General features: G+C 38.2%; 1 protein-coding gene across 2 annotated transcripts in view; it reads right to left on the minus strand.

Annotated features, from left to right (window-relative positions):
• Positions 1–14,897: 14,897 nt before the first annotated feature.
• The window catches only part of hob (bridge-like lipid transfer protein family member hobbit), a 238,733-nt gene continuing 226,377 nt past the window's right edge, over positions 14,898–27,253 (minus strand). For both annotated transcript variants that reach the window (XM_053770361.2, XM_070094472.1), the window contains 3 exons: positions 25,389–25,601; positions 22,828–22,929; positions 14,898–15,073 (listed from right to left, as the gene is read on the minus strand). In XM_053770361.2, the coding sequence (XP_053626336.2) occupies positions 15,023–15,073; positions 22,828–22,929; positions 25,389–25,601 (366 nt within the window). In that variant the 3' untranslated portion in view covers positions 14,898–15,022. The remainder of the gene's footprint in view (positions 15,074–22,827; positions 22,930–25,388; positions 25,602–27,253) is intronic.

The raw sequence follows: 27,253 nt of genomic DNA on the forward strand, positions 1-27,253 counted from the left end.
ACGCATTCACTCAACATTTCCCAAAATCTCTCTCTTCTCCAGGTGCATACACGCTTATTATAACCCACTTTTCACATCCAATCTTTATTTTACTCCACATAATCCTTGAATTAATACATTTATAGTCCCTCTTTTCCTGCCATAGCTTATCCTTCAACATTATTGCTACTCCTTCTTTAGCTCTAACTCTATTTGAAACCCCTGACCTAATCCCATTTATTCCTCTCCACTGAAACTCTCCCACCCCCTTCAGCTTTGTTTCACTTAAAGCCAGGACATCCAGCTTCTTCTCATTCATAACATCCACAATCATCTCTTTCTTATCATCTGCACAACATCCACGCACATTCAGACTTCCCACTTTGACAATTTTCTTCTTCTTATTCTTATTTTTTTGCACTCTCTTTTGTCCCCTTTGCCTTTATACAAAGGAACTATGCATGCTCTCTGCCAATCCCTAGGTACCTTACCCTCTTCCATACATTTATTAAATAATTGCACTAACCACTCCAAAACTATATCCCCACCTGCTTTTAACATTTCTATCTTTATCCCATCAATCCCGGCTGCCTTACCTCCTTTCATTTTACCTACTGCCTCACGAACTTCCCCCATACTCACAATTGGCTCTTCCTCACTCCTACAAGATGTTATTCCTCCTTGCCCTATACACGAAATCACAGCTTCCCTATCTTCATCAACATTTAACAATTCCTCAAAATATTCCCTCCATCTTCCCAATACCTCTAACTCTTCATTTAATAACTCTCCTCTCCTATTTTTAACTGACAAATCCATTTGTTCTCTAGGCTTCCTTAACTTGTTAATCTCACTCCAAAACTTTTTCTTATTTTCAAAAAAATTTGTTGATAACATCTCACTCACTCTCTCATTTGCACTCTTTTTACATTGCTTCACCAATCTCTTAACCTCTCTCTTTTTCTCCATATACTCTTCCCTCCTTGCATCACTTCTACTTTGTAAAAACTTCTCATATGCTAACTTTTTCTCCCTTACATCTCTCTTTACATCATCATTCCACCAATCGCTCCTCTTCCCTCCCGCACCCACCTTCCTGTAACCACAAACTCCTGCTGAACACTCTAACACTACATTTTTAAACCTACCCCATACTTCTTCGACCCCACTGCCTATGCTCTCATTAGCCCATCTATCCTCCAATAGCTGTTTATATCTTACCCTAACTGCCTCCTCTTTTAGTTTATAAACCTTCACCTCTCTCTTCCCTGATGCTTCTATTCTCCTTGTATCCCATCTACCTTTTACTCTCAGTGTAGCTACAACTAAACAGTGATCTGATATATCTGTGGCCCCTCTATAAACATGTACATCCTGAAGTCTACTCAACAGTCTTTTATCTACCAATACATAATCCAACAAACTACTGTCATTTTGCCCTACATCATATCTTGTATACTTATTTATCCTCTTTTTCCTAAAATATGTATTACCTATAACTAAACCCCTTTCTATACAAAGTTCAATCAAAGGGCTCCCATTATCATTTACACCTGGCACCCCAAACTTACCTACCACACCCTCTCTAAAAGTTTCTCCCACTTTAGCATTCAGGTCCCCTACCACAATTACTCTCTCACTTGGTTCAAAGGCTCCTATACATTCACTTAACATCTCCCAAAATCTCTCTCTCTCCTCTACATTCCTCTCTTCTCCAGGTGCATACACGCTTATTATGACCCACTTTTTGCATCCAACCTTTACTTTAATCCACATAATTCTTGAATTTACACATTCATATTCTCTTTTCTCCTTCCATAACTGATCCTTCAACATTACTGCTACCCCTTCCTTTGCTCTAACTCTCAGATACTCCAGATTTATTTATTTATTTAAACATGCTGGCCATCTCCCACCAAGGCAGGGATTACCCAAAAAAGAAACTCACCATCATTCACACAGTATCACTGTTTTAGCAGAAGTGCCCAGATATTTCAGTTTAGATGTCACTCCAAACAGCCAATATCCCAGATCTCTCCTTTAAAGTGTAGCATTGTACTTCCCACCTCCAGGACTCATGTCCAGCTAACCAGTTTCCCTGAATCCCTTCACAAAATATTACCCTGCTCACACTCCAACAGCTTGTCAAGTGCCAAAAATCATTTGTCTTCACTCACTCCTATCTAACATGCTCACACTTGTTTAAGCTTCTTTCATTTCCATTACCTGGTTCATCACATTAAATTTTATCATCCATCTATCACTTCACCTGCTCAATCTATGTAAGTGTTCTTGGGTCATACAGAGCTGCAGGGAAGGATGTGCAAACAGAAGAATATGTAAAAAATAGGAGTAAGTGAAGGGCAGGGGCATATGAGGGTACGGGTCAATGGACCTGAGGTAAGGAACGTTGTATGAGTAAAATTTACTAAATCAGAGTTTGTGCAGGTTAGTTTCTGCTAAAAAAAAAAAAAAAAAAAAAAAAAGTGTCACAGGTAGAGTCTGCATCAAGGGTGGGACTTACAGCAAGGATGTCACTGTTGGACAGTGGAGATGATGGAAATGAATCTTGGGAGTCTGCTAATAAACAGGAAAGTCTATAAAATATGGTAGACTGACAGTGTGATCTGACAGTACTCGCCTAATTGTGGCTGCAGGGGTCGAATCATAGCTCCTGGCCCCGCCTCTTCACTGGTCGCTACTAGGTCACTGTCACCCTGCTCCATGAGCTTTATAATTCTTCTTAAAACTATATATGGTACCTGCCTCCACTACCTCAATTTCCAGACTACTCCACTTCCTGATAACTCAATGACTGAAAAAATACTTCCTAACATCCCTGTGACACATCAGAGTCCTCAACTTTCAATTGTGATCCCTTGTTCCTATATCCCATCTCTGGAACATCCTGTCTCTGTCCACCTTGTCGATTCCTCTCGGCATTTTATACGTCATTGTCATGTCCCCCTCTGTCCCTACTGTCCTTCAGTGTTGTCAGGTCAAGCTCTCTTAGTCTCTCCTCATAGGACATGCCCCTTAGCTCTGGGTCTAGTCTTGCTGCAAACCTTTGCACTTTCTCTAGTTTCCTGATGTGCTTAGCCAGGTGATGGTTCCAAACTGGATCTGCATACCCCAATATAGGACTGAAGTACATGGTATTCAGGTCCCCTAGTGACTCCTTACTGAGGTGTCTGAATGCTATTCTTAGGTTTGCTTGTCACCCATATGTGTCAGCAGTGTTACTATGTACTTGTGTAATACATAGTAAGAGTCCCTTCTAGCTGTGACATCATGAGACCCTCGCATGTGAGCCGTAGGCCACAGCATTCATCCTCATTCCCACGCTGGGCACAGTAGACTCGACAGATAAGCCTGGGCTCCCCTCAGATAAGCCTGGCCTCGCTCGACAAAGGGTTAATTATATGCCTCCAATTATTATTATTATAATCAAAAAAGAAGCGCTAAGCCACAAGGACTAGATATATGCCTCCAAGACATCCAACTTGTATATTTTTTTTTTTTATTATCACACTGGCCGATTCCCACCAAGGCAGGGTGGCCCGAAAAAGCCTGTCTTGCCAGAAGGGTGCTTTACACTACAGTTTTTAAACTGCAACATTAACACCCCTCCTTCAGAGTGCAGGCACTGTACTTCCCATCTCCAGGACTCAAGTCCGGCTGCCGGTTTCCCCGAACCCCTTCATAAATGTTACTTTGCTCACACTCCAACAGCACTCAAGTATTAAAAACCAGTCTCCATTCACTCCTATCAAACACGCTCATGCATACCTGCTGGAAGTCCAAGCCCCTCGCACACAAAACCTCCTTTACCCCCTCTCTCCAACCTTTCCTAGGCCGACCCCTACCCCGCCTTCCTTCCACTCTTAATTATATGCCTCCAAGACATCCAACTTGTGTATTTCTTACTCCAAATATCTTCTGACGAACCCCCAGGACATATGCTGCAGCAGTTATTGGGTTGATGTGAGCCTCAGGAGATGTGTTTGGTATTATACACGCTCCAAGATCCTGTTCCTTGTGTGAGGTTTGTAGTCTTTGGCCCCCTAGACCGTACTCTCTCTGCAGTTTTCTTTGCCCTTCCCTGATCTTCATGACTTTGCACTTGGTGGGGTTGGACTCCAGAAGCCAGTTGCTGGACCAGGCCTGCAGCCTGTCCAGATCCCTCTGTAGTCCTGCCTTATCCTCCTCTGAATGAATTCTCCTCTTTAACTTCCCATTGTCTGTAAACAAGAACACTTCTGAGTCCATTCCTTCTATCATATCATTCACATATACCAGGAACAGCACCGGTCCTAGGACTGACCCTTGTGGAACCAAGCTCATCACAGACGCCCACTCTGACATCTCATCATGTACCATGACTCGCTGGTGCCTTCCCATCAGATATTCTCTGATCAATTGCAGTGCCTTCCCTGTTATACCTGCCTAACCCTCCAGCTTTTACACTAGTCTCTTGTGTGGAACTGTGTCAAAAGCCTTCTTACAGTCCGAGAAAATGCAATCCACACAGAGCAATGCTGGGTGTATCAGCAAGTGAGTCATGTGTCTGATACATAAGTGGGAGAGTGTAGTCTCCTATTAGACTGCATAGGACCATTGCATCCACTGCAGACAAGCTCATATATAATATTTATTCATCCTAGCATAAAAAACAAACAAGTCAAGTACCATTCCATTGGTAATATTATCCCATGAAAACATATTACCTCATCATCTACAGAGTTTACTTTCAAACTAAAAAATCTCTCATCCATTGTCATACTTTGCTTTTTATCACTTCTATATGATTTGTAGTTTCAAGATTAGTCCTTCAAGAGGAACTTTACAAAGAGCTTTCTTGAAATCTAATGAAACTAGATGTAACCTTCCCATCTATTTTTTCTATAGCTAATTAATATCTGTGTGAGATACATCAGTACATAACAGTGTAAACATTACAGGAGGAAGGAAAGTATAATACAGCAAGGAAACTTCTTTTATTTCAGAGGCTATAGTTCATATATTTTACTGTGCATATACTGTACTCATATCTAGTAATATAATTACTGTACATATTTGTCCCGTGCATGTGCAAAGTGAAATACATTATTGATCCAAACTGTTAATAAATACCTGTACGTATATCTCTGCCAATAAAAAACAATCAGAAATTACATAAAAATCTCAATAAGGCAATATTCTTAAACAAAATACAGAATAATCACTGACAGTAAGTTATTACTGTTAGTGATTATTCTTGAATTTCTTCTCCCACATTTGCTTTGTAATAAGTCTTGATATGAAATTTCTTCCTATTTCAATGCAAATGACAAGTGCATAAGCTAATCCAATATAGGTACATATCTACATCACTTACATATAGGCACAGTGCTATTATCAGATAAAGGAACATTGTCTTTTCGATTGTAGTTTAATCTTGTTTGTACAATATTAACTACCAACACAGTAAGTGCCATAAATATGCACACACAAACAGATCACACAGAAAATGAGATCTCTCATCATAATCTTTTGTTTTAGAAATAAAATACTGAAATATGAACATAAGAATGGAGGAACAATGCAGCAGACCAATTGGCTCATACAAGGCAGGTTCTTCTAAAACCACCCATTCCTCACAAACTAGTATTTTGTAGGATTACCCATCCTATAAATACACTCCTTATGTCTCCTAGGCACTGATAAGGCCAACTTATGGAGGCTAGAAGAATCAATACCCTCCTACACCTGCTTGCTTTCATTCAAGATTTTAGGGTTAGAGGGTGCATCCATGCCATGAAGCTTACATTTAATAATGTTAAGTCCTTTGAGATTTCAGGCCATTCATAAGACCATGGTAAATCACAATCAATAGTCAATTCTTTGTCTTTGGAGTATGGTAAGGAGTACCATATTCCATACAAAAGCTGCCCTGGCACTTCACAAAACTGTTAGGCAAATAGCCTGATAAAAGCTTGCTTACTTACAATACAGTACATGTGTGTATGTGTGTGTGTGAATAAGTATATATGCATGTATGTATGTATATATGAATGTGTACATGTATAAAAAAGAGTGACAGTGAAAGTGATTTCTTCTTTGCTGGATCACCTTACCTTAGAAGAAGTCTAGAGCAGTAAAATAAAAATATGTTGTGGTATAGCGAGTTACATTCATATTTTATAAGGTATGCACTGTATGTATTAAGTGACCTATACCTGTTGAGCAGCGATGATAAAAACATGACCCTTGTATATGTCAACCTTAGTGCTTTAAGTGCATCTCAGTTTTTCTCTTGCATCACTAAAATTGCCAATGTTTATTATAATTATTATTACTGGTAATATTATTATTATAGTCATCAAAGAATAAAATCTATATAGATCGTATAGTAGTATCACTGGGTGGCTATGTAATCAAAACTTCTCCCTTTACACATACTACTCGATAAGTAGGAAATGTACAAGATTACAGCAGAGACGATGGTACAGGAGGGCCCTGTTTTACAGTGCTTCACTTTACAGTGTTTCACTAATACAGCCATTTTCAATTATACCCATCCTTCATTTATTCAGGCTACCTTTACTAAATATATTCACCACTCGCTAACCTAACCTGCTGTACAAGTTGAGCTCTCCTGTACCACATCCATATCTGATGTCTGTTCTAACAAATTTGGCTAAAACAATTTTTTCACTGTAGCATCACAGTTGAAAAAATAATTACACTAGTAAAAAAAATATACAGTGCTCATCTTTAACCCTTAAATGGTCCAAACGTATATATACGTTTTTTCAACATCTGAAAGTATGTAAAAAAATGTAGATCTTTTTTTTTTGTTTTACATGTGAAAACATGTAAAAAAACTTTTATCTACATTTTTTTTGTTATATTTGAAAATATGTAAAAAAAAGTAGATCTACTTTTGTAGCACTATGAATTTGAACGTCGATCTGTTTGGACCGTTTAAGGGTTAAAGTGTGTAGGGTAGAAGACACCCAGTATACTTTAATGCCCAAAGTAATACATTACCCTAGTAGGTGTTTGGTAAGACAAAAGGCGAGAGAAAAAGTTATGCTAGCCTGACAATATGTAGCTGGCTCTCTCAGGATTTCCTAAAGCTACTGGCTGCATCCTGAGTGCCTTCCAGGCTTGTGGTGGATTGCTTTATGTATGTAGCCTCCTTGCAGTGAGAGGCTAATTTGTTGGGCATTTTTGGCTAGTGACAAATTAATATATGCAGGATTTAGTTGCTGACACAAGAGACAATTGCATAGACCACTGGATTACATAAGGCAGGCCATCAAACAATGGAAATAGTGGAAGCCATCAATGTGAGCATTCTGTGAGGACCTATCTGTGGAAGCTCCTTGAGTTCAGTATTGATGACATGCCCACACCTAAATCATGTCTAGGGAAGCCTAGAAAAACAAACATCCCCACAATAACATACTAGAATTGCTCTGTGATTATTTGCTCCTTGCCACGACATGAAATCTATTGTTCGGTGGCTTCATGACAGTAATGTACCCTTCAATGACTTGCCAAGAAATTCCTCAGACTTGATCCCTCTGTGAGAACCTGTATGCTGTGATAAAAAGGGATCTACTAGGGAAAGGATTATTAGACTATTCCCATGGCTGGAGGATACCATCTGCAAATTATAGAGAAATTTACCCCATGAAACCCTGAGGAATGTGTGTTAATCACTTTTAGATGTGTGTTAATCAATTTTTAGATGGTTGAAAGATGTCCTAAAGCACAAGGGATGACCTATTTTATGGTTGTGGTTTTTGAGGTGGCCAGAATACTTTAATGATGAGCACTGTAGAAATATTTTGACTATCTGTTCCTTCTTTAGGTAAAAATACTTAAGAAATACTAAGTACAGTACCAAAGATACCCAGTAAAAGAAATGCTGCCAAAACAGAAGAATCACAGGCATAAGTTGTACCTCTGCCTTTGCATGAATACTGATCAAATAAATTTAAAGCAGGTGTCATAGTAAATATATATATATATATATATATACAAATAAAAATGCAGTTATGGTAGGTAGGTACATACATGCACAAATAGATAACTACATGAATCACTCAAAAGAGCTTAGTTGTTAAAAGTAATGAGTACATATATACACCATTGTGCCCATAAAATAATAACTAATAATTGGCTCCATAAGTGAATGAAATTTAAATAATACTGTGGTATAATATCAGAGGTGTGGAAATTTATTCCAAATGAACTGCAAATTATACCTTGCAATAAAAAATACTGAATCATATTCTACATGTTAATCATTATTACACAAAACAAGAGAGCTCATGTACAAAATATATGAACATTTTCTTTTTCTAGTGACAAATTAGGCCCACATGTTTAGTCTGAATTCTCCCTATAGTTTACCAGCCTTCATTATGTATGTAACTATGACACTCATTCACTCACTAGTTCCATACTAATCCGATCTTATATAAAAGAATTTGTGCATACATTTATTATCCTCTTCATCTCTGTGTTTCTCATATTCATAAGGTAAGAAAGTGCTCAAAGTACAGGACAAAATATAAAGAGAAAAAATCTGTAATATCTCAAATGTACCTTCCATATAATTGATATATTGCAACTCCCAGTGTAACTTGGGATGGCTGCCACATATATCTTCTATGTACCTTATACCTTGTACTCTGTCACAACTCCCAATCTTTTGATGGGTTCTCATGTGTTAGGATATCAAGAATGTGAGACACCACATCCTTGTACAAACAAACAAGAATACATGAAAAAAAAATTAATATTCCCTTAGCCTGAACTTACAAGTGAGAAAAGACAAACATACAGAGGTACAAGAATGTAAAGAAAAAAAAAGACAAAGAATGGAAATGGTACTTCCTATGAAATGAGTGTTGTTGAGGTTAAGCTGTGATGACCACCAGGTGCAGCTGCAGTCTCACTTTAGCCAAACAACCATCAGTAGCAGAGTGGGTAATGATCAAGAGATTAATTTTAAACCCCATCTCCCAGAAAGCTCTGAGTTATATATTAAGTATGCATGTATTACTTATTCCATATGAGACTGTATAAGTCTCCACTGTTGTTACTGTTCATTCTATCTATTGATCACAACCTGAACTTCTATCAGATGTAATTTATTTTTACTAACATATATTGCTAGAGCTAACTTCATTACTTGATGCATTAGTTAAAATTTATTCCACACAGAATGAGTTTTCTAGTTAATTGAGATAGACTAAGAAAAATTTACCTTACTGCAGAGGGAAGCATACACTACTAAACATATGAGACTGACATTACTGGCATAGTGGAGAAGCAATAGGGTAATTAGTATTATTGAGATCTATTTTTAAATAACGGCATAAAAGAATAGTAATATATACATAACCCATATACATATGTATGTATGTATGCATGTACGTATGTACACTCAGTGGCCACTTTATATCCACTTCAATCAAGTCATTATTATCGGCCTCAGTAACGTCAACAGCACCACAGGCTCCCGATACAAATGAGCCAGATTCAGATAACTGATTATCTAATGGAAAAGACAGCATTTAATTCATGGTGTAAATTTATGATTATGGAAAATTTAATAGCTCAAGATGACAAAAACATTAGACCTGACAAAAGTCATTTTTAGAGTGAATGTGACACTGAAAACACCACACCAAGAAGGGCAGGAGGTAGAACTCCAGTGACAAACTGTAGTGCCAGAACATCAGATAACAAGATCAACAGTTGTACATCATGGTCATTGAGAAGAATCCCAATAGTCAGAAGTGCCAAGATAAGTTCATCCAGTAGAATCCCAGTAGGGAAGGTCAATTCTACCAAAAGAAAAATCAAACACTTCCCTGTTAGTGAAAAGTGACAGCAAAATCAAAACATCAAAAAGAAGTTCAGTAGAAGAGAAAAGTGCTAGAGAAACCAGTGAGTCCTACAGAACTTCTCTGCTGGAAAAGAAATCAATTAAGACAAGACTTTATAGAAACTCCAGTACAAGAAAACTGCAACATGAAGAACAGATTATCTAGTGAATCTCCAGTGCAAAAACAGTCTCGTATCAGGGAGATTCAATCATCTGACAAGACCTCAGAACAAAACACAAGTGAAGCAGTGACACCTAACATATCTCAGGTATCAAAAATGTATGTTAGTAAGTCATTAACTCCAAAGTCACAAAGTTATAAAGGAAACCCAGTCTTCTTTGAAGAAAAAGTCATGAATAAAAATCATGAGACTGAGGCATCTGACACATCAATAAATAAAAAATGTCTCACAAAGAGAGAGAAATGCAGTTCCCTGGCTGTAATGAAAGAATCAATTTACTGACAAAGGAAAAGAATCTTGTGAGACTGACAACAATTTGAAATTAAAACAAAAAGAGGAGTTGATGTAGAAAGAGAGATTCATACTTAAGGCAAAGCATCCACCTCCTTGACTTCAGATGCACGTCATTAAAAAAGACATCCAGAGATAATAAAAGCAAAGAAAAGAAGATCCACTACTGGTCATGGAAGAAAGTCTGGCTAAAGTATGGGAGGAAGACAGTCTCTGTTTGCTGCTTTTCCTACAATAAGTTTGGGAGATCAAATATGCAGAATTGACCAAGACCTTCCAAGGGCCTCAAAAGTGAGCTGTCTTACTGACATAAACATTAGAGAAGGACTGCAAAGACTTGAAGACTGTTTGCCTGAAAATTAATATGTATCAGATTTGAAGATGGATTTACTGAGGAAATCCGAGAGCACAGCCGGTGAACTCGCGTATCAAACTACTGGCTAGCCATTTGTTGCAGAGGCTTTTTTGCTTAAGTGCTCATTTGAGGAGGATGTGAAGGGAAGAGAATTCCCTGAAGCTCAGTCAGGCAAGTGAAAACTGATGATGAGCAAATCAGCCAGGTGACTGATGCACAACGTTGCATTCTTGCCAGTACTCCAAATTATCAAGAGTACTTACAGGAGATACAGATGGTGTGTGGAAATGCAATGTCGATGTTTCGAGAAGTGAAACTTACTACAAATGTTGCTTCCAGTATGATCACAGCATACAAGCTCAGTGCCACAAACTGTTGAGATGCTGTCGAGAAGCTAAGCTTTCGACATTTGCAGAAACAGCCAACTAAGTACATGTTGACTTCAATGCTAGAGATGAATCATGCATGTGTTAGTACTAACAATGAAGTCTGAACCTGCAACATGCTCCCCTGAGTCATTTAGAACAGCCATAATTTAATAAGAGTAACATTTCAGCTTTTTAAGGTTTGAAATGCTTCTGAAAATGATACAAAAAAAACTACAATGAATTTTGAAGCTTGTTGGCCGTGGCAGATCATCTTTCTTCTTTTAACAAACTGGCCATATCCCACTGAGGCAAGATGGCCCAAAAGGAAAAATGCAAGTTTCTCCTTTTAAATTTAGTAATATATACAGGACAAGGGGTTACTAGCCCCTTGCTCTCAGCATTTTAGTCACCTCTTGCAACACACATGGTTCATGGAGGAAGAATTCTGTTCCACTTCCCCATGGAGGAAATAAACAAGAAGAACCAATAAGGAAATAAAAGAAAACCCAAAGGGGTGTATGTGTATATATATGCTTGTCTATGCATGTGAAGTGTGACTTAAGTGTAAGCAGAAGAAGCAAGATGTACCTGAAACCCTGCATGTTTATGAGACAGAAAAAAGACACCAGCAATCCTACCATCATGTAAAACAATTACAGGTTTCCATTACACACACACTTGGTAAGATGGTAGTACATGTACCTCTGTAGGCAGTTGCTGTCTACCAGTCTACTACCTAGATCTCAATAGGTTGTGAAAACATGCAATTATATTAAGTTTTATAACCTGCATCACTGTAGACAACAAGAGCATTTCACCCCTCTATGGAAGATGTGTTCATTTAATATCACACACCTGCAAGCCCCTCCCAAGAATCTCATTACTAGTAATCCCTTCCTTAGATCACTTGTTAAAATAACTGATCAAGAAGAAATTTCTTGCCTAGCTGGTAGTAATAAGTTATCACAAGTTATATACACTGATGGCTTTAAGCAAGAGTCTTCAGGCACGGCTGCATCTGCTCTTGTTGCCACCTTCCTAGTTAAGAACGGTAACAACTTTGTTGAGTTAGGCATAAGAACAAACAACTGGGCATCTAAACTGCAAACTAAATTGTTTGCCATCCTAATGGCACTAAAGCTTACCTATGACACTGAACTTAACTCTATCATCATTACTAATTCTATGTCATCACTGAAGGCTCTTGACTCATATAATGACTAACAACATGCTCACTGGAGAAGCCAGGTATAGATACACAAAAATTCAGGAAAAAGGAATTAATGTACAATTGCTATGGATCTCATCACATGATGGATTACTCCTTCATGATAAAGCTGATATGTTAGCCAAGAAGAGCACCTTGAAGGAGAATGCAGAATATAACTTTGGTATATCTGTGTCTAGCATTAGGAATAATATTAGGAGGGATGTAAATAATGAAAATGAATGTTATAGGAATGCACTTAGAAGCCTGAGTAGATCTATAATCCACTATAATAACATGAATGTAGATAAGTACTACATTTATGGAGCAACTTGCAATGTGAACAGACTGACTGATGTAGTGGCCAGGCTTAGGCTTGGTTACAAGTGCTTCTGGCAATTTGGGAGACACACAGATGATGATCAAACCAAATGCAAATTATGTGGCCAGCCATATAGTCACTATCTTGAACACTATGTGCTTAATTGTCCACTTATTGAGAATACAGAGATAAATAGTTAATAACCTATGTGACATGTCAGGATATCTTATTAATAAAAATAAGATACCAGATATACTAAGAAAATTTCCTAAATTTGCTTGTAACAGATAAGTGAACTGTAGACATAAATCCAAATGTACTCCTGTTAACCCTTTTGGGGCCTAGTTCCTAGGCAATTTGTGTATCCATATGCTCTTGCACTACTGTCCACAGGATGGACATAGGGGGCACAATAAACTAGCCACTTTGGTGGCAAAATCTAATCTATCATTAATACGAATATCTAATCAGCCAATCATGTAGCAATACCTTAATGCCTAAAAGCAAGCAGACATGGTCAAGAGGTTCAGCTGTGTTCAGACCAAACATCAGAAATGTGATCTAAGTGACTGTGATGGCAGAGTGGTTGTTGGTGCCAGACGGGGTGGTTTGAACATCTCAAAAACTCCTGATCTGTGATTTTCACGTAAAAAACACAAAATATCCAGTGAGCAGCAGTTCTGTGGTCAAAAATGCCCTGATAATGAAAGATGTCAGAGGAGAATGGCCAACATGGTTCAAGCTGACAGTAACCCAAATAATCACACATTACAACAGCAATATGCAGAAGAGCATCTTTGAACACACAGCACGTTGAACCTTGAAGTGAGTGGGCCACTGCAGCAGAAGATCATACCAGGTTCTACTCCTGTCATCTAAGAACAGGACACTTAGCCTAGAGTGGACACAGGTTCACCAAAACTGGACAATATAAGATTAGGAAAATGTCACCTGGTCTGACATATCACAATTTCTGCTGCAACATGCAGATGGTAGGATTAGAATCTGGCCTAAACCTTCAGTATGTGACAAATCTGCAGCAACTCCGTGATGCTATCATGCTAACAAGGACAAGGGTCTCTAAGGAATGTTTGCAGAGCCATGTTGAATCCATGCTGTTCTAGGGACAAAGCGGGGCTCTAACTAGTAGTAGAAGGGTAGAAGGGTATACTTAATGAAGTGGTCACTGAGAGTATATACACATATGTATGTATATATGTGTACATACGTATACAAGTATATACATAAGAATACATGTACATACATGTGTATGTATGTGCATACGTATGTGTGTCTATAATTTTATTAATGTTATTTATTTATTTATTTATTTATATCACAATTTTGTTTAATTTCTTTTGCAATATTACAAATTTCCCCTTATTTTTATACTTCGAAAAAGTAAAGCAAGATATGTATTAGATCTGGTATATAAAGCAATGTCATGAGACTATATCAACCGATTTTCTGAGAAAGACAGCAAGAGGAATGTAACCTGAACCAGTATTAATAAAAACTAGAAACACAACTTGCAATTTAATTATCATACAGGTTTAGAGCACTGCTATTTATAATTCTTGTCTCTTCTCTGTCATTAGTGCTCTCCTACTTCTGATGAATCAAAGATTAAAACAGACCCAAAGCAAACTTTGGTGATGTAAATCAATGTTATGTATAAAATGTTGAAAAATAAAAATGCTGCGAATTTTTAACAATCATAAAATGCAGCACTCACAGAAATAATGCACAATTACTAAAACAATGAATTAAGTAAAGATAGTGTCATGGAACCTTGCAAATATTGCATTCACTGTTTCATTAAAAAATATTGAGCTTAAAAGTTCATTGCATAAATGACACAGCCTTCTTTAACCCCTAATTCCACTTTCTTCTTAAAAATTTTAAAAGAGGATAAATTTAATCCAAAATATTATATGAAATCTTCCAAGACCTACAACTCTCAATCTAAAAGAAAATATTTTAGGTAAAGAAAGATTTGCACAACACAAGAATCAGGATGAAGAAATCTGTTAAGTATTGATGATTACCAGTAAGTCTAAATATATTCCTTGAGAGTTTGTTATGAAGTCATTCCTCATATATAAAGCTAGGTTGATTCTGCACAAAAAATCTTAACAGCTTTCTCCAATGTCATGCAAATAAAATTATGTCCAAAAGAACAGAGTAAGATTATAAACATCTAAATTCTATACTCTTAAAAGTGCAATTAATAATGAGAAACAATGAGCTAAATAAGATTTATCAACAGATTTGAGCATAATCATTACAGCCCTAAACTTACACTGTATATTAGTCATGCAACAATGAGATGAATGGTACTACATGACATACACTTTGTTTTTTTTTTCAATTTACCTGTACGTCTTTTCCATGAAAAGCATTAACGAGGATGAGGTTTATCTGCTTGGCTATCTGTTGAATTTGAAAAGGCTCTTCTTTGTGCCTTTGGATTCAGGTGGCTATTTAAAAAGTAATAAAATTTGAACATTAATATCAGAAATTGATAACTAAATTTTCTGTAAATTAATTACCAATATCTTACACAGAAAAACAAACTCACTTGAACATTAATGAGTAAACATATACTGTACTATGCTCCATATACAGGCACACTAATGGACATTTAGCTATCCAAACAATAATAGCTGGCTCCCTCTTTTCAGTTCAAACAATAAATAATTATCTACATATATTTAAATACCTATCCAAGTCCTTAACATTTTTTTTCTGAGAATTTCCTGTCCTTCAGGGGTGCCATTATGGAAAATCATCCAGTTATTTTAATAACTCTGTATCTGGTCAAAAATTAGACATACTTTTGATATACCTTTGAAGAGTTTCGAGAGTTTATCTACTCTCCGAGCCTGGCCATAGGCCAGGCTTGTCTGGTGCTTGCCTGGTCAACCAGGCTGTTGCTGCTGGAGGCCTGCTGCCCCACATATCTATCATAGCCTGGTTGATCTGGCACCTGGTGAAGATACCTGTCCAGTTTTCTCTTGAAGGCTTCTACACTTGTTCCAGCCGTGTTTCTGAAATCTTCTGGTAAGATGTTGAATAGTCTGGGACCCCAGATGTTGATAGTATTCCCTTATTGTCCCCACTGCACCCCTGCTCCTCACTGGGTTTATTTTACACTTCCTCCCATATCTCTCACTCCAGTATGTTGTTATGGCAGTGTGGAGGTTTGGGACCAGGTCCTCGAGTACTTTCCAGGTATATATTATCATGTATCTCTCTCCTCCACTCCAATGAGTATGTGTTCAAGACTTGAAAGCATTCCCAGTAGTTTAGGTGCTTTATTGGCTCAATGTGAGCCATAAACGATCTCTGTATTTGTTCCAGCTCTGATATTTCTTCTGCTTTGAACGGGGCTGTCAGCACTGAGCAATATTCTAAGTGAGGGAACACTAGTGATTTTGAAGTGTCACCATCAGCATTATTTCCCTTGTTTTGAAAGTTCTCAATACTCACCCCGTCATCTTCCTGGCTGTCATGATCTTTGTCTTGTTATGGTCTTTATGTGTTCCTTATGTTCTATTTGGTGACCCTCTTGAGTTTTGTATATAGTGTTCCTTTTGAGTACTTCATTCTTTCCATACCTAAGCAGCTGGAACTTATCACCAGTGAATGTCAAGTTGTTCTCCACTGCTCACTGGAAAACCCTGTTTATGTCTTCCTGTGCTTTTTCAGTGTCCTCTACTGTAGTGACTTTCATGCTTATTTTAGTGTCATCTGCAAATGATACCACAATGTGCCGGGTGTTTTTATCTCTGTCTGCAATGATGATGAGGAACAGCTGAGGTGCCAGGACAGTACCTTGGAGCACTGAGCTTCTGATTTCACTGATGCTGGATCTTGCCCTGTTCACTACTACTTTTTGTGTTGTGTGTTAGGAACCCGAAAATCCATCTGCCTACCTTCCTGGTAATGCCCATGGCCTTCATTTTGTGTGCTATCACTCCACGATCGCATTTGTCAAATACCTCCCCTCCACTACAGGTTTATACACTCTCAAAGTCATTCTGTTTCATTCCATTCTCTCTACATGTCCGAACCACCTCAACAACCCTTCCTCAGCCCTCTAGACAACAGGTTTGGCAATCTCACACCCCCTCCTAACTTCCAAACTATGAATCCTCTGCATTATATTTACACCACACATTGCCCTCAGACATGACATCTCCACTGCCTCCAGCCTTCTCCTCACTGCAACATTCATCACTCATGCTTCACACCCATATAAGAGTGTTGGTAGAACTATACTCTCATACATTTCCCTCTTTCCTTCCAAGGACAAAGTTCTTTGTCTCCACAGACTCCTAAGTGCATCGCTCACCCTTTTCCCCTCATCAATTCTAAGATGCACCTCATCTTTCATAGACTCATCTGCTGACACGTCCACTCCCAAATACGTATCTGAATACATTCATGTCCTCCATACTCTCTCCCTCCAATCTGATATTCAATCTTTCATCACCTAATCTTTTTGTTATCCTCATAACCTTACTCTTTCCTGTATTCACTTTTAATTTTCTTCTTTTAGATTTTTTTTTTTTTTCAACAAGTCAGCTGTCTCCCACCGAGGCAGGGTGACCCAAAAAAAGAAAGAAAATCCCCAAAAAGAAAATACTTTCATCATCATTCAACACTTTCACCTCACTCACACATAATTACTGTTTTTGTGGAGGTGCTCAGAACACAACAGTTTAGAAGCATATATGTATAAAGATACACAACATATTCCTCCAAACTGCTAATATCCCAAAACCCCTCCTTTAGAGTGCAGGCATTGTACTTCCCATTTCCAGGACTCAAGTTCGACTATATAAAAATAACCGGTTTCCCTGAATCCCTTCACGAAATATTACCCTGCTCACACTCAAACAGATCGTCAGGTCCCAAATACCATTCGTCTCCATTCACTCCTATCGAACACGCTCATGCACGCCTGCTGGAAGTCCAAGCCCCTCGCCCATAAAACCTCCCTTACTCCTTCCATCCTCGAAAGAGGATGACCCCTACCCCTTCTTCCTTCTCCTACCGATTTAAATGCTCTCCATGACATTCTACTATGATCCATTCTCTCTAAATGACCAAACCACCTCAACAACCCCTCTTCAGCCCTCTCACTAATACTTTTATTAATTCCACACCTTCTCCTAATTTCCACACTCCAAATTTTCTGCATAATATTTACACCACACATTGCCCTTAGACAGGACGTCTCCACTGCCTCCAACCGTCTTCTCGCTGCTGCTTTCACAACCCAAGCTTCACACCCATATAAGAGTGTTGGTACTACTATACTTTCATACATTCCCTTCTTTGCCTCCATAGATAACATTTTTTGACTCCACATATACCTCAACACACCACTCACATTTTTTCCATCATCAATTCTATGATTAACCTCATCCTTCATAAATCCATCCACCGACACATCAACTCCCAAGTATCTGAAAACATTCACTTCTTCCATACTCCTCCTTCCCAATTTGATATCCAATTTTTCTTTATCTAAATCATTTGATACCCTCATCACCTTACTCTTTTCTATGTTCACTTTCAACTTTCTATCTTTACACACACACTCCCAAACTCATCCACTAACCTTTGCAATTTTTCTTTAGAATCTCCCATTAGCACAGTATCATCAGCAAAAAGTAACTGTCAATTCCCATTCTGTATTTGATTCCCCATAATTTAATCCCACCCCTCTCCCAAACACCCTATCATTTACTTCTTTTACAACCCCATCTATAAATATATTAAACAACCATGGTGACATTACACATCCCTGTCTAAGACCTACTTTTACTGGGAAGTAGTCTCCCTCTCTTCTACACACCCTAACCTGAGCCTCACTATCCTCATAAAAACTCTTTACAGCATTTAATAACTTACCACCTATTCCATATACTTCCAACATCTGCCACATTGCTCCCCTATCCACTCTATCATATGCCTTTTCTAAATCCATAAATGCAATAAAAACTTCCCTACCTTTATCTAAATACTGTTCACATACATGTTTCAATGTAAACACTTGATCTACACATCCCCTACCCACTCTGAAACCTCCTTGCTCATCCGCAATCCTACATTCTGTCTTACTTCTAATTCTTTCAATTATAACCCTACTGTACACTTTTCCTGGTATACTCAGTAAATTTATTCCTCTATAATTTTTACAATCTCTTTTGTCCCCCTTCCCTTTATATAAAGGGACTATACACGCTCTCTGCCAATCCCTAGGTATCTTCCCCTCTTTCATACATTTATTAAACAAAAGTACCAACCACTCCAACACTATATCCCCCCTGCTTTTAACATTTCTGTCATGATCCCATCAGTTCCAGCTGCTTTACCTCCTTTCATTCTACGTAATGCCTCGCGTACCTCCCCCACACTTACATTCTGCTCTTCTTCACTCCTAAAAGATGGTATACCTCCCTGGCCAGTGCATGAAATTACCGCCTCCCCTTTCAACATTTAAAAGTTCCTCAAAATATTCTCGCCATCTACCTAATACCTCCATCTCCCCATCTACTAACTCCCCTACTCTGTTTTTAACTGACAAATCCATACGTTCCCTAGGCTTTCTTAACTTGTTTAACTCACTCCAAAATTTTTTCTTATTTTCATTAAAATTTCTTGACAGCGCCTCTCCCACTCTATCATCTGCTTTCCTTTTGCACTCTTTCACCACTCTCTTCACCTTTCTTTTACTCTCCATATACTCTGCTCTTCTTGTAACACTTCTGCTTTGTAAAAACCTCTCACAAGCTAACTTTTTCTCTTTTATCACACCCTTTACTTCATCATTCCACCAATCACTCCTCTTTCCTCCTGCCCCCACCCTCCTATAACCACAAACTTCTGCCCCACATTCTAATACTGCATTTTTAAAACTATTCCAACCCTCTTCAACCCCCCCACTACACATCTTTGCACTAGCCCACCTTTCTGCCAATAGTTGCTTATATCTCACCCGAACTTCCTCCTCCCTTAGTTTAAACACTTTCACCTCTCTCTTACTTGTTGTTGCCACCTTCCGCTTGTCCCATCTACCTCTTACTCTAACTGTAGCTACAACTAAATAATGGTCCAATATATCAGTTGCCCCTCTATAAACATGTACATCCTGGAGCCTACCCATCATCCTTTTTTTTTTTTTTTTTTTTTTTTTTTTTTCAACAAGTCGGCCGTCTCCCACCGAGGCAGGGTGACCCAAAAAAGAAAGAAAATCCCCAAAAAGAAAATACTTTCATCATCATTCAACACTTTCACCACACTCACACATTATCACTGTTTTTGCAGAGGTGCTCAGAATACAACAGTCTAGAAGCATACACATATAAAGATACACAACATATCCCTCCAAACTGCCAATATCAACCTTTTATCCACCAGTATATAATCTAACAAACTACTTTCATTACGTGCTACATCATAACTTGTATATTTATCCTCTTTTTCATAAAATATGCATTACTTATTACCTAATCTCTTTCTAGACATAGCTCAATTAAAGGCTCCCCATTTATATTTACCCCTGGCACCCCAAACTTAACTACTACTCCCTCCATAACATTTTTACCCACTTTAGCATTGAAATCCCCAACCACAAGTACTCTCACACTTGGTTCAAAACTCCCCACGCATTCACTCAACATTTCCCAAAATCTCTCTCTCTCGTCTACACTTCTCTCTTCTCCAGGTGCATATATGCTTACTATAACCCACTTCTCACATCCAACCTTTATTTTACTCCACATAATCCTTGAATTAATACATTTATAGTCCCTCTTTTCCTGCCATAGCTTATCCTTCAACATTATTGCTACTCTTTCTTTAGCTCTAACTCTATTTGAAACCCCTGACCTAATCCCATTTATTCCTCTCCAATGAAACTCTCCCACCCCCTTCAGCTTTGTTTCACTTAAAGGCAGGACATCCAGCTTCTTCTCATTCATAACATCATCCATCCATCATTCATCCACCAATCTCTGCAACTTCTCTTCAGAATCTCCCAAGAGCACAGTGTCATCAGCAAAAAGTAACTGACAACTCCCACTTTTTGTTTGATTCTTTATCTTTTAACTCCACAACTCTTGCCAAGACCCTCCCATTCACTTCTCTTACAACCCCATCTATAAATATACTGAACAACTACGGTGACATCACACATCCTTATCCAAGGCCTACTTTTACTGGGAAATAATCTCCCTCTTTCCTACATACTCTAACCTAAGCCTCACTATCCTCATAAAAACTCTTCACTACTTTCAGTAACCTACCTCCTATACAATACATCTGCAACATCTGCCACATTGCTCCCTTATCCACCCTGTCATATGCCTTTTCCAAATCCATAAATGCCACAAAAACCTCTTTAGCCTTATCTAAATACCGTTCACCTATATGTTTCACTTGGTCTACACACCCCCCACCTTTCCTAAAGCCTCCTTGTTCATCTGCTATCCTACTCTTTGTCTTACCCTTAATTCTCTCAATAATAACTCTACCATACACTTTACCAGGTATACTCAACAGACTTATCCCCCTATAATTTTTGCACTCTTTTGTCCCCTTTGCCTTTATACAAAGGAACTATGCACACTCTCTGCCAATCCCTAGGTACTTTACCCTCTTCCATACATTTATTAAATAATAGCACCAACCACTCCAAAACTATATCCCCACCTGCTTTTAACATTTCTTTCTTTATCCCATCAATCCCAGCTGTTTTACCCCTTTCATTCTACCCACTGCCTCACGAACTTTCCCCACACTCACAACTGGCTCTTCCTCACTCCTACAAGATGTTATTCCTCCTTGCCCTATACACGAAATCCTCAAAATATTCCCTCCATCGTTCTGATACCTCTAACTCTCCATTTAATAACTCTCCTCTCCTATTTTTAACTGACAAATCCATTTGTTCCCTAGGCTTCCTCAGCTTGTTAATCTCACTCTAAAACTTTTTCTTATTTTCAACAAAATTTGTTGATAACATTTCACCCACTCTCTCATTTGCTCTCTTTTTACATTGCTTCACCACTCTCTTAACCTCTCCTTTTCTCTCCATATACTCTTCCCTCTTTGTATCACTTCTACTTTGCAAAAACCTCTCATATGCTAACTTTTTCTCCAGACTACTTTCTTTACATCATCATTCCGCCAATCACTCTTCCCTCCTGCACCCACTTTCCTGTAACCACAAACTTCTGCTGAACACTCCAACACTACATTTTTAAACCTACCCCATACATCTTCAACCCTATTGCCTATACTCTCACTAGCCCATCTATCCTCCAATAGTTGTTTATATCTTACCCTAACTGCTGCCTCTTTTAGTTTATAAACCTTCACCTCTCTCTTCCCTGATGCTTCTATTTTCCTTGTATCCCATCTACCTTTTACTCTAACTGTAGCTACAACTAAAAAGTGATCTGATATATCTGTGGCCCCTCTATAAACATGTACATCCTGAAGTCTATTCAATAATCTTTTATATACCAATTCATAGTCCAACAAACTACTGTCATTACGCCCTACCTCATATCTTGTATACTTATTTATCCTCTTTTTCTTAAAATATGTATTACCTATAACTAAACCCCCTTTCTATACAAAGTTCAATCAAAGGGCTCCCATTATCATTTACACCTGGCACCCCAAACTTACCTACCACTCTCTCTCTAAATGTTTTTCCTACTTTAGCATTTAGGTCCCCTACCACAATTACTCTCTCTCAATTAGTTCAAAGGTTCCTATACATTCGCTTAACATCTCCCAAAATCTCTCTTTCTTCTCTACACTCCTCGTCTCCTGGTGCACACATGCTTATTATGACCCACTTTTTGTATCGAACCCTTATTTTAATCCACATAATCCTTGAATTTACACATTTATATTCCCTCTTCTCCTTCCATAACTGATCCTTCAGCATTATTGCTACCCCTCTGAATCTTTTATAAACAAACATTGGTCTACTGAGGACATGCTGCAAATTTTCCAATGAACATAGCCTAACACTAACAACATACTACTTGATTCCTAAACACAACTGGATGCTGTACAACCAAAAACTTTGGCTCTCGTGTTAGTATGAGAAATATAAGTTCTTGAAATCACTACACAAAGACTACTCAGATTAATAAAGTACAATACAGTATTTGAAAAAATATTAAGGCTACCTCAAACTCACCATTAACTTGCTACCAAGAAGAAGACGGGCTTTCTCTTCCTCGTTTGGCATGGACGTATCATCTGCTCGGAAGTGGGCCAGATTCAATTTATGCTTGATGGCCTATGAAACAAATAATTCAATAATTATTTATTTTTAATGCCTTTGTTTTGAACTCTAAATTAATCTTTTTAATTTAAGTAGTACTATGGTCATATCTTTTTTTTAATCTTTTTAACATACTAGTTGTCTGGAAGGATGACCCAATAGAAGGGAAAAACATTCACCATCATTAATTCAACAGCTGTTCTGCCAGAAGGCCAAAGACATCAGAATTCAAATTACCCTGAGATTTGTAAAATAAAAATATTTTAGAAGAACACACCAAAATAATATCTGCTGAAAAGTGGTTATAAAACTGCCGGACTTGAGTCCTGGCGGTGGGAAGTACAATGCCTGCAGTTTAAAGGAGGGGTTTGGGATATTGGCTGTTGCATCTAAGTGCCTCTGCAAAGACAATGATTATGTGTGAATGATGGTGAAAGTATTTCATTCGTTTTTGGGTCATCCTGCCTCGGTGGGAGATGGTCAATGTGTTAAAAAAAAAAAATTGATACATGTCACTGTTAGTGATGGAAATGTTTAAAGTCATTTATTAAGTAAAGGAAATGATGGAGGGAGGGGGGTAAAAGAGATTGTGTGTGCAAGGGGCGTGGACATGAAGCAAGTATGTGTGTGTGTGTGTTAGATAGGAGTGAATGGAGCCGAATGGTTTTCGAGACTTGACGAGCTGTTAGTATGAGAGCAGGGTAATATTTTGTGAAGGAATTCAGGGAAACCAGTTATCAAGGAGTCCTGGAGGTGGGATGTACAATGCTTGCTCTTTAAAGAAGGGGTTTGGGATATTTACTACTTGGAGAGACATCAAAACTGTCATATCTGCATGCCTCTGCAAAGATAGACAGTGATTATGTGTGAATGATGGTGAAAGTGTTTCTTTTCTGGGTTACCCTGCCTCAGTAGGAAACAGCCGGCGTGTAAAAAAAAAAAAAAACATGCAGCACAAATAAAGTTGTCAAGACTAAAATTATATTTTGTTTGTGCATTTTTTACTGTAGGTCTGCTGCAGTGCTCCTTTATGTTCTTGTATGTGTGAGGTATGGATTATGTTGTCAATTTAAAATTCATAAACAGTAAGTATTGTTAGTAAAGGTTTATCATAATCTCTGCTCAGGATGAACTGTATGCAAGGACCGAGAAGACTTATTCCTACTGATGTACAGTATGTATGCATTTTTATCTTTTTAAACAACTGGATTTACAGGTTGAGCTACTATCCTACTTCAGTTCATTTCAAAGCCCAGCCCTACCTTTGGTATACTTCCACCTCCAGGATGAAAGGCAGAGCCCATGACAGTCAGCTAACATCAAAGTACCCATTTTCTGCTATGTTAACAGAAGCAAAAGGTGTAAGGAGGCTTTTTCTCTACAACTCCTCACCTGGGACTAGGCCTAGTCCCTTCACTTGTGAGTCATTACTGAGCATCAACCAGCCTCTTATGGTTATGTGGGGCAATGGACTACTAACAGTAACAGCCTGATTGAATAAATAATGAAGACTGGCCAAAGGCCAAGATGCAATGGTAGGAAAAAATCCTTGAAACCAGTTACACTCAGAGGAAGTACACAGGGCTGGTTACTTATAAATGAAACAAAAAAGGGAATAAGGTGAATGTGAATGATTAGGCATGCACAGATAGTCTTGGCATGTTGTCATCAAGCATAATAGAATAGTATATTCACTGTTTATATCAATTTGGTTAAGTTTTATGCTATTCTAGTGCAGTTTTTATGAATCTTTTTCCTGTTTTTATTTTTTGTCATGTTCAATACAAGTACTTTTACTGTTGTTTATATCACAAGTGAATTTGTATTCAGAAATTCTTTTCTCCAAATTTCTATATTTCTTATTTCTAAACTTTCTGCAACTTCTATAAAGTACAATGAAGACTCCCAATGCAGCTGCTACATTCATGTTTTCTCTATACATGATAATGTTATCGATTATCTCAGGTGTATTGTGTACAACTTTATGTTGGCCTTATTTTATGTTAACCATCTGAGCAGGGTAACATTTATGAAAAGATTAAAGAAAAGCAGTTAGCTGGACTCAAGTCTTAGATGTGGAAAGTAGAGGTCTAAGCTCTGAAGGAGGGATGGGGATGGTGTAGTTTAGAGGGTCATTTATATCATGATATCCATGCACTTCTGAAAAAGACATCTATTGAGTAAGTGAGTGATGGTGATTATATTTCCTTTTATTTTATTTACCGCTTTTTATGTAGATGGGTGATGTTAAAAGATAAGCAGATATCATAATTAAAATACAAATGAAACAACTGCAGTACAAACCATATCCATAATTCATCCCAAATCTTAAACTACAAGAATCACCACATTTTGACAAATGGAAAAAGCTTGCCTCTATTTACTCATGACTTCAAACTTCATCACTATTTCAAGGTGACCCAGAACATGGGTAGCATGCAAAATACTGTATGACAAATAATATGCAATGTGACCTGTGATAACAAAGCTGATTTGGAGTCCTGCTTCATGGCCATGAGGAAGTCCAACCAGGTCCATGTAACATTGTGATATTCTAGAGTTGGAACAACTAATCTAAAATTAGATACATCTTCCAAGTTCTTTTCTTTCTTGCCCTTATAGCTCACACGTACTGGTAGTTCTGGAATCTTGATGTAAACAAATAGTTTGTTCTGCTCAGCCCGTTGCTGTGGATAAAGTAAAAAAATTAGCATAGAAAAATTTAAAAAATTGAACTGAAAATTATACGTATAATTTTTTTATCTATACATTTTTCCAACAAGAAAATTAAGAGTTCCTTAATTATGCCAATTGCTCAGCTTTTTTTTTTTTTCAACATGCTAGCCACTTCCCACCGAGGGCAGGGTGATCCAAAAAAGAAACTCTTTCGCCATCACTCACACACAATCACTGTCTTTACAGAAGCTCCCAGATGTGACAGTTTAGATGTCACTCTAAACAGTCAATAACACAAACCCCACCTTTAAAGTGTAGGTACTGCACTTCCCACCTCCAGGACTCAAGTCTGGCTAAAGAGTTTTCCTGAATCCCTTCATAAAATATTACCCTGCTCACACTCCAACAGCTCATCAGCTCCCTAAAACCATTCATTTCCATTCACTCCTAACACACTCACATATGCTTGCTGCATGTCCAGGCTCCTTGCACACAAAACCTCTTTTTACGCCCTCCCTTCATCCTTTCCTAGGATGACCCCTACCCTCTCCTCCCTCCCACTACAGATTGATACACCCTCCTCTCCATCCTCTCTAAATGACGAAACCACCTCAACAGCCCATCTTCAGCTCTCTGAATAATACTTTTAGTAACTCCACACTTCCTCCTAATTTCCACACTACAAATTCTCTTCATAATATTTACACCAGGCCCGGTGGCCTAGTGGCTAAAGCTCCCTCTTCACACACGGAGGGCCCGGGTTCGATTCCCGGCGGGTGGAAACATTTCGACACGTTTCCTTACACCTGTTGTCCTGATCACCTAGCAGCAAATAGGTACCTGGGTGTTAGTCGACTGGTGTGGGTCGCATCCTGGGGGACAAGATTAAGGACCCCAATGGAAATAAGTTAGACAGTCCTCGATGATGCACTGACTTTCTTGGGTTATCCTGGGTGGCTAACCCTCCGGGGTTAAAAATCCGAACGAAATCTTATCTTATCTTATCACTGCCCTTAGACAACATCTCCACTGCCTCCAGCCTCCTCCTCACTGCAGTATTCACATCCCATGCTTCACACAGATATAAGAGTGTTGGTACCACTATACTCTCTTACATTTCTTTGTATCCCTGGATAATGTTTTTTGTCTCCACAGATATCTCAATGCACCACTCACTTTTTTTCCTTTATCAATTCTATGGTTAACTTTGTCCTTCATAAACCCATCTGCTGACAAATCTACTTTCAAATATCTGATTGGCGGAGAGCATGTATAGTCCCTTTATATAAAGGGAAAGGGGACAAAAGAGACTGTAAAAATTATAGAGGAATAAGCTTACTGAGTATACCAGGAAAAGTGTACAGTAGGGTTATAATTGAAAGAATTGGAGGTAAGACAGAATGTAGGATTGCGGATGAGCAAGGAGGTTTCAGAGTGGGTAGGGGATGTGTAGATCAAGTGTTTACATTGAAGCATATATGTGAACAGTATTTAGATAAAGGTAGGGAAGTTTTTATTGCATTTATGGATTTAGAAAAGGCATATGATAGAGTGGATAGAGGAGCAATGTGGCAGACGTTGCAAGTATATGGAATAGGTGGTAAGTTATTAAATGCTGTAAAGAGTTTTTATGAGGATAGTGAGGCTCAGGTTAGGGTGTGTA

The sequence above is a fragment of the Cherax quadricarinatus genome, chromosome 4, assembly GCF_038502225.1.
Source record: "Cherax quadricarinatus isolate ZL_2023a chromosome 4, ASM3850222v1, whole genome shotgun sequence".
Lineage (NCBI taxonomy): Eukaryota > Metazoa > Arthropoda > Malacostraca > Decapoda > Parastacidae > Cherax > Cherax quadricarinatus.